At 43.4% G+C, this 9,034-nt stretch overlaps 1 protein-coding gene and 1 long non-coding RNA gene across 2 annotated transcripts; one reads left to right on the top strand and one right to left on the bottom strand.

The window, feature by feature from the left end:
• The first annotated feature begins 1,028 nt into the window (after positions 1 to 1,028).
• LOC127240890 (uncharacterized) lies at positions 1,029 to 1,925 on the top strand. The gene has a single exon (XM_051259741.1). The coding sequence runs from the start codon at positions 1,029 to 1,031 to the stop codon at positions 1,923 to 1,925; it is 897 nt and encodes a 298-aa protein (XP_051115698.1).
• Positions 1,926 to 7,619: 5,694 nt separating this feature from the next.
• Positions 7,620 to 8,657, bottom strand: LOC127240932 (uncharacterized). Its single transcript, XR_007836415.1, has 2 exons — positions 8,538 to 8,657; positions 7,620 to 8,255 (listed from the first exon to the last, which is right to left on the bottom strand). It is a non-coding gene; the product is annotated as an uncharacterized LOC127240932 (long non-coding RNA).
• Positions 8,658 to 9,034: the final 377 nt, after the last annotated feature.

Raw genomic sequence — 9,034 nt, forward strand, 5'->3', positions numbered from 1 at the left:
GAGCTGGAACCATTATGTTTATGCCCATAATTGAGCTGCCAAAACGTGGCGCTTTGACTAAACTCGTGGACATGATAAGCTGAGATCTCCCAGGGAAGGCCTACACTTGCCTGGGTCTTAACCCACCCCGGTGAAAGAGGTGAATATAAGGGTGTCATTCTCTTTTTTCATCACTAAGATGGAGCAGATTTTTTTAGTATTTGCTAAAGGACAATCAGCTACGTCTAAAGGAAGGATACAAAATGACAGCGAATGAGGAGCTGAATGGGAACTCGTACTGAAATAGGCATAAAATTTATGGGCATGAAGTCAAAAATTGTATCGTGTTAAAAAATATAGCATAGAAGGCCATAAAGTAAGGTCACCTCCGGCTGCCCGATAAACCTGAAATGATGGTTGATACCGATGCATTCCCCACACCAATAAACACTGTCGGAGTAAGCCCGACAACGCCTTTAAGGTCGGGATCAGGATCTTAAAAATAGTGTTTGAGAGGTTTCAAAGGTCGATTAAACCTCCGAGAAGGAGCTCAATTTGGGAGAGACTTTCCCCTACCAACAGGATTGCGAAAGTAAGTTTTGAGAAGGGCGGAGAGGTCTGGTAAGTGACCTTAGTGGATTAAATGTTGGATTAATAATCCTGACTATGTAGATGAAGACCAAGTCAGTTAAAGTCTACAACAGGAGGATCACGTGTTGCAAAAGTTTAGGAGCTAACTTACCATTATTAGCATAAGTAGTTAAATTTGTTGAGTTATTATTGGAGTTTACCCATTATCAAGTCACTGTATATAACATGTCTGTAATTTCATTCATGAATTACAGTCTCATTTTGAGCAGAATAAAGCTATTCCTTTGCCCACAGTATCTAATTCCTTCCATCTCCTCAATTATTCCTTGAATTCAGGCTTTCACCTGGTATCAGAGTAAGGTTTGTATGCCAAAATATCTCCGCCTTAATCCGATGTCGATCCTTAGACATGAAGCGGCAGTAAAAGACAACGGCGGGGTGTCATTCGTCTATCCGCAATGGACATCGACAAATTTTATACCACGTGGGCGATCAAGGTGGAGGCTATAATGGAAGCCCAAGGAGTATGGGAGGCCATCGAACCAGAAGAAGGAGCGGCTGTGGAGGGAAAGAAGGACAAAGCAGCGAGAGCACTTCTTCTCCAAGCCCTTTCGGAAGATCTTCTGCTGCAGGTTGCTCAGAAAAAGATGGCCAAGGAGGTTTGGGACAGCCTCAAGACGAGGTTCATAGGAGCTGATCGTGTTAAGGCAGCGCGACTGCAGACGTTGAAAAGCGAATTTGATGGGTTGCGGATGAGTGAAGGGGAGACATTGGAGGAGTATGCAGGAAAGCTGAGTGGCATGTCGGCAAAGTATACCAGCTTGGGAGCTACGAACGACGCAGAGATGGTAAAGAAATTGTTTGACACTGTGCCTACTAAGTATTACCCAGTCATCGCAAGAATCGAACAATTCTGTGATCTCACCACGATGCCTTTCGAAGAAGCCGTTGGACGTCTTAAAATGTTCGAGGAGCGAATACGCCAGACAGCACCTAGCGGAAACAACGGCAGTCAGCTACTTCTTGCCCAGACAGATTGGAAAGGACAACAGTACCAAGGTGGCAAGGAAAGGAACCTCAGTGAAGTAAGCGGCAATCGCGGCCGGGGTGGACGCGGTCGCGGGAGAGGTCGTGACAGAGGTGAGCACACCGAAACTTCACGCAGGGAGAACACAAGAGGCTCTGGCGGAGAAGGCCGTGACAAGAGCCATATAAGGTGCTACAACTGCAACAAGGTGGGGCACTATGCATCAGAGTGTTGGAGTAAACAACGAAAGGTAGAAGCCAACCTAACGTGCACAGAGGAAAATGAGCCGGCACTCCTGCTGTCAGCAGCGGCAGAAAGAGAGAACTGAGCTCTATTGAGCAAGGAACAAACAGACGCGAACCAAGGGCGAAGATGGACCCGGTGGTGACATTTGGTACTTCGACAATGGAGCAAGTAATCACATGACCGGAGAGCGAAGACACTTCCGTGACCTGGATGAGTCGGTACAAGGAGAAGTGAAATTTGGGGATAGATCCAAGGTCCAGATTAAAGGAAAAGGATCTGTATTATTCCAGTTGAAGGGCGGCAAGCAGACTCCTCGATGAGGTATATTATAACCCTGATTTGCGTAATAATATCATTAGTTGTGGTTAGCTGGCCGAAACAGGAAATAAATTGGTGATAGAAGGGGAGCACCTATGGATATACGACTCGAGTGGAATCCTGATCATGAAGGTGAGATGCCATTCTAACTGACTGTACAAGGCTACGATCACCTCCTGCAACCCAGTATGCTTGATGGCTAACACTTCAGATCATGGATGGCTGTGGCACGCTCGGCTCGGACATGTCAACTTCGAGGCCTTGAGAAAGCTGACAGAAAAGAAAATGGCAATTGGAGTACCACTGATCACACGTCCGAACCAGCTATGTCAAGGATGCCTTATCGCTAAGCAACCACGACAGCCATTCCCAACATAGACGCAGTACCGAGCAAAGAACCCACTCAAACTATTACACGCCGATCTCTGTGGACCAATCACTCCCTCGACATCATCCGGTAACAAATACTTGATGTTAATTGTTGATGATTATTCTTGGTGGATGTGGAGTTTTGTGATCAGTTCAAAGGGCCAGGCGTGTAGCATATTCAAAAAGTTCATACAGCAAGTGGAGACTGCCAGCGGGTACCGAGTCAAAACAATGAGGACCGATCGTGGCGGTGAATTCTTATCAACAAAGTTCACCATGTTCTGTGAAACAAAAGGATTTCAGAGACATCTAACCGCTCCCTACTCGCCACAACAGAATGGAGTAGTAGAGCGCATAAACCGGACAGTAATGGCGATGGCGAGATCTCTCCTCAAAACTATGCATGTCCCGAACGAGCTTTGGGGGGAGGCCGTAAGACATGTAGTGTACATCCTAAACCGGCTACTGACAAAAGCACTAGACGATAGTACACCATTTGAGATGTGGTGCGGAAGGAAGCCAAACCCCGCTCATCTCAGAGTATTTGGTTGTACTGCTCACGCAAAGATTACGACACCCCATCAGAAGAAACTCGATGATCGCAGTCAGACAATGGTGTATCTTGGTGCCGAAGAGGGCTGCAAGGCACATCGCCTTTTCAATCCTCACCAAAAGAAGATTCATATAAAAAGGGATGTCAAGTTTGAAGAGAACGTTGCATAGAGTTGGGATGCAGACACATAAATCAATGGAAGCCAACCTCTTACTGTCGAAGGATGCCAAATCTGGAGACCTCAGTCAGATCAAGTACCAGAAAGACCCTCGGAGGAAGATCCAGCAAGTCCCACAGTACAGAGCATGCTAAAGCTAGGACCATCCGTACCCGAACCTGTTACTCCAGTTGTGCCTATATCACCATCATCAGGAGAACGCTCCACCAGTACTGACGACAGAGCCCTGCGCTTCAGAAAATTGATTCAGTAATACGAGATGCTCGAAAAGTGGAGCTTCAGGAAGAAAATGATGAATATTTACTACTCTCTGACATGGAGGAACCATCTCACTACGGCGAAGCTGCCGGACAAGCCGCCTGGGAGAAGGCAATGGAGGATGAAATCAAGTCAATCGAGAAGAATACAACATGGAGTCTCGTCGACTTACCACCAGGACACAAACCCATAGGACTGAAATGGGTTTACAAGTTAAAACGAAATTCAGATGGTGAAGTGGTTAAGCACAAAGTAAGGCTCGTTGCAAAGGGATATGTACAACGATATGGCGTGGATTTCGAGGAAGTCTTCTCACCTGTAGCCAGACTGGACATGTTACACGTAATCCTTGCCATATCGGCTAATCTGGTTGGCAGGTACATCGTCTTGATGTAAAGTCAGCCTTACTGAACGGCGATCTTGAGGAGGAGGTGTACGTGATGCAACCAAAAGGGTTCAAAGTGAGGAATAAAGAACATAAAGTCTACAGGCTACACAAGGCGTTATATGGGCTTCGACAAGTACCAAGAGCTTGGAATATCAGATTAGACAGAAGCCTTAAGAAGCTCGGCTTTGCCAAATGTGCGCAAGAACAAGCCGTCTATACCAGAGGACAGGGACAATCAGGTATCATCATTGGTGTATACGTCGATGATTTGATTGTCACCGGAAAGAGCCCGCAGGAGATCAAAATGTTTAAAAGATAGATGATGTCTGAGTTTGAGATGAGCGACCTTGGACTTCTCACATTCTATCTCGGGATAGAAGTGGCACAAGAAGAAGGACAAATAACTCTCAAGCAATCAGCATACGCCAAGAAGGTGTTGACTCAATTTGGTATGACAAAATGCAACGCAACTAAAGTGCCGATGGAGCCAAAGGCATATATTCATAAAGACCCAGATGGAGAGCTGGTGGATCCAACCGAATACCGACGAGTAGTTGGATGTCTAAGGTACTTACTACACACCCGTCCAGATTTATCATACTGAGTAGGAACTGCAAGCAGGTTCATGGAGAGACCTACAACTATGCACCAAAAGGCTGTGAAGCAAATCCTGAGATATTTAAAGGGAACAATTCAACATGGATTGATCTATCAGAAAGATGGAGTTGGAGAAATCATCATCGGATATTCAGATAGTGACATGGCAGGAGACCCAAATACAAGGAAAAGTACTGGAGGGATGGCGTTTTACATCAAAACTCTCTTGTGACGTGGAAATCACAGAAGCAGAAGACAGTAGCCCTATCATCATGTGAAGCTGAGTTTATAGCAACAACATCAGCAGCTTGCCAGGCATTATGGCTAAGGAGTTTATTGGGAGAATTGACGAAACAAGAACTCAAGCCAGTAAAATTGCTCGTTGACAACAAATCAGCCATTGCTCTGATGAAAAAATCCTGTTTTCCATGGGCGAAGCAAGAACATTGACACTAAATTTCATTTCATCCGAGAATGTGTCGAGCAAAAGCTAATTGAAGTGGAGTTTGTTCGGACAGATGAACAGTGTGCCGATGCTCTAACCAAGAGTCTACCAGGAATACAATTGGCAACAAAGAAACATCTAATGGGCGTACGTAAACTCGAGCCATGTCAGGATCAAGGGGGAGTTTGTTGGATTAATAATCCTGACTATGTAGATGAAGACCAAGTCAGTTAAAGTCTACAACAGGAGATCACGTGTTGCAAAAGTTTAGGAGCTAACTTACCATTATTAGCATAAGTAGTTAAATTTGTTGAGTTATTACTGGAGTTTACCCATTATCAAGTCACTATAAATAAGCTGTCTGTAATTTCAACAGTCTCCTTTTGACCAGAATAAACCCTAAAGCTATTCCTTTGCCCAAGTATCTAATTCCTTCCATCTCCTCAATAATTCCTTGAATTCAGGCTTTCATCAAATGGTAATCACACCACAATTGACATGCCATCCCAAGAAAGCTCCGGATGATGGAAGCTGGGCCGTGAACCCAACGGAGCGGAGGTTGAGGCTTCCCTCCAGGTCTCAAAAAGAAGGTTGCGGCAACAATGCCGAGCTACCAGCCTCTATCAAGAAAGTCAGATAGGGGGCAGCAGCCGGATGATCAAGAAATAGTAGCATCAGTAAGGCCGAAATCGGACTGGGAAGATTTGCTCAGCTTTGGGCCGGAAGGAATGGAGGCCGAAGTGTCCTCTGCCAAAGGGTGAATGTCCTACCAACCAACAACCTCCTGCAATCTCCGAAATGGCCCATATTTCGGAGGATGAGCCGATAATTGGAGCACTTGATTGCAACATAGTATCATAAGAAAGTTTGGACATAGTATCGGTTGATCGGGACCTTGAACAAGCCCAACATTACTAGGGCGGATTCAAATTAAATATGATCATAGTTTTTCCTTGAGAATTTGAGGCCGACATGCGGCACAATAGCTGATCAGGTGATCATGAATGACGACCTGCTATTGCAAGATATGGAGGAAAGAGCAGGTAGGTCTCGTTGTCCATTAATGCAAGCCGGAACTCATGCCGCTTACCTTTCTGGTGAGCAGGCAAGGGCTCCTCCACAACCGCCTCTTTTGGATCAAGGTGAAGATGAGATTTACTCCCCGATCCGACGAGCTATGCCACCATTTGAGGTGCAAGATCTGATGAACAATGTCAATTTGGGGGATGAAGTTGCTCCTTAGATAATGCGGATCAGTGCTTTGATGAGTGCGGAAAAGTAGGAGAAAATGGTCATCTTGACCCCGGAGTTTAGAGATTGTTTTGCGTAAGATGATCATGAGATGCCGGGACTGTCAAGAAGCCTGGCGGTGCACCGCCTACCTAGGAAGCTGTCATATCAGGCTCCATAAATATCCTCCGTGGTGCTTTAATTCAGAACTAGTGCCAAACGTTAAAGAGAAGGCCAAGTTTGGTTTCTAAAAACACGTATGAACTCAAACATTCTAGGAAAGTAATATGATATGGAAGGCCGTCCTCCCAGAAGGCCCTAAAGTTGCAAAGATTGGAACTATAGTGCATTCTTCAGGCGTCCATTGATTGGCGCCTAGAAAAGGATCAAAGGTACTATAGGTGGGTTCAAGGTGAAGGAAAAAATTAGCCTTAAAATGGCGCAAGGATCCAAAAGCAGGTGCTTAAGTGGGCATCCATTTGAGCGGATGCCGAGCTATTTATTTGGGTTTTGAAAACAAAAATATTCGAGTTGCAAGATAAACTTTGCCCAAATATTTTTGTTGGGGGCATTTATATCCCTACCAAAACACCCCATATAAATTTGGTCCAATGCAATCAAGAGAAAATGGATCCAGTCCAAGAAGCATGGTCCTTCCCAACTCCATGCGGCTCCCACCGAACTCGAGTTAATATGAAGTCAAACTTCATCGAAAAATTAGCTATTGAAAGGAGGAATTATAGGCATAATGTCGCCCCATATCTTGAGATGTGCAATTAAGCAGACAAAGTACTAAATTTAAGGGCTATAAATTGGAAGATATAACTAATTCAAAGGGATGCCGCATGGATAAAGAAAGTGGAGGAGTAATGAGTAGAGATATTTTGTAGAAGTAGAAGATGAAATTTTTGGGGAGAAAATAAAGGAATGAGTAGATATTTAAGAGGAAAATCCACATAGAGATGAAAGGTGAGACTTTTGTGGAGAGAATTTTGGAAAGAATAAAAAGTTCATCAAGAAGGCATCAATAATATTCATTCAAACAAAGTTCTTCTTGCATTATTCTTCTTCTATTTGCACTTTATGTTTTTCTACTGCATTACTACATTTTTTGCATTTTTTAATAATTTTTTTTTAAATCGCGATTAATTACAATACATTTTTCTAATTGTAATAATTGATATTTAATAAGTAAACAAACACAAAATATAATTTATTTGAATTGATGGATTGTAATTTGTTTTAAATTGGTTGAATTAAGTAGAATTTATTTATTTATTTTTTGTTTGGAATAGGTAGGGATTCAATTATTTTAATTGCTTAGTTGGGGAGCTGGGCACAACACTTTTGTCACAAGTGGTGCAAGCCACCGGAGTCCTCACTTGAGCTCTAAGTGGCGTGTGGGATAAAAAAACAAAAAAGCAGAAGAAGAAGTCATGCTAGTAGAAAATTTGAAACTGAAATTTGAAATTGTATTATATATCCAAAATACACGCATATTTTTACCCCTATTTACTGGCGCAAACAAAGTCGATATAAGAGCTATAGTCGCAGTAGTTATACAAATGTGATGATTCCCACAATTTTAAGTAACTTAATCTTTAGCTAATTAATAAAAAAAGTCCTATTGCGATAATCCGATTTATTCATCACATTGTCCTACACTTCTTAAACGACTCAAGAATGTTGATAGATCCTCAGTTTTATGGAAGACGCTCCAATAGTGTGAGCCGGGAGCTTTTAAATTTGGAGCAGAAATCTCCATTCCCTGGATAGGCTTCTTGCACCGAGGTTACTCCAAATATTTATTTAAATACTCAAAATGTGTCTTGCCTGGCTGCCAATCGGCATTGGCGGCACTGACTTGATGCAGCACTACCACTTTGATTCTGAGGCAGTCTCTTTATCTTCAGATTATATGCATTTCTTCTCTCTTTATTGGATAGTACACTCCAGGCCGGTGACCATATTTGAAAGGCTCCGTCTGCCCCTACTGATTTTTTTTTATGTGGGCGAACGGAGAGGGTCATTCTCTGGTTGTGTCTTCAATGTATCCTCATCCGCCACTGGATCAACCTCCAATATGCCATAATAATCCGGATTCTTATTTAATTATTTTGTGGTTGTTATGGTAAAAATAAAAGGATCGATGATATTATTGATCAAAATACCAACAGATCTAGATAAAAACTTGAAATATGGCTTCGTTTGTAGGCTTAGCCCCAAAACCACTCGAAACAGAAAAATATACCAAAATCGCAACGAACACAAGAAAACTGGCCCACAACCTACGACACACATAAGAAAGAACCCCCACAGATCAAAACAAGCTAAATAGGAACAAAAGGAGTAGCCTACCAAGAAACTCCACAAAATGGGAGAAAGGCACCGCCGAGGGAACTCCGGACAAAGTCGCCGGAAAGGGACCCGGGTGAGAGAGATGGAGAGAGAGGTTAGTGATAGAAAGTTTGAGAGATATGGAATGAGAGCGGCGCCCTCTCTTTCTCTCATTATATGTACATAGGTCAAAACATAATGGATGGCTCAGATGCAAAACCTAGATCGGACAGTTGTGATCGTGTCTAATAAAAAAGACGCGGATCCTAGAACCAGGTCGGGCTATCGCAGGTCAAGGAAAGAGAAATGAGGCATGGGTCATGAGAGCGGGTCACGGGCTTGTATCATGGGCCAATGCAAAGATTTACTTGGGCTGCAAAAATAGGTGTGTTAGTGTTTTGGTGTGTGGATAAATATTGGACCAAAAAATCCAACATCTGTAACCAGGAATGTGTATGTTGATGATCTCCGTGAACTGACTCAAGCCATCAAGTCCATGAAAGAGACTTTGAGCCTCC

Source organism: Andrographis paniculata, unplaced genomic scaffold (genome assembly GCF_009805555.1).
Source record: "Andrographis paniculata isolate CXL003 unplaced genomic scaffold, ASM980555v1 Contig80END, whole genome shotgun sequence".
NCBI classification, from domain to species: Eukaryota; Viridiplantae; Streptophyta; class Magnoliopsida; order Lamiales; family Acanthaceae; genus Andrographis; species Andrographis paniculata.

Excerpts from the sequence above, each read along its gene's own strand:
- LOC127240890 (XM_051259741.1), top strand. The coding sequence starts at position 1,029 with ATGGACATCGACAAATTTTATACCACGTGGGCGATCAAGGTGGAGGCT.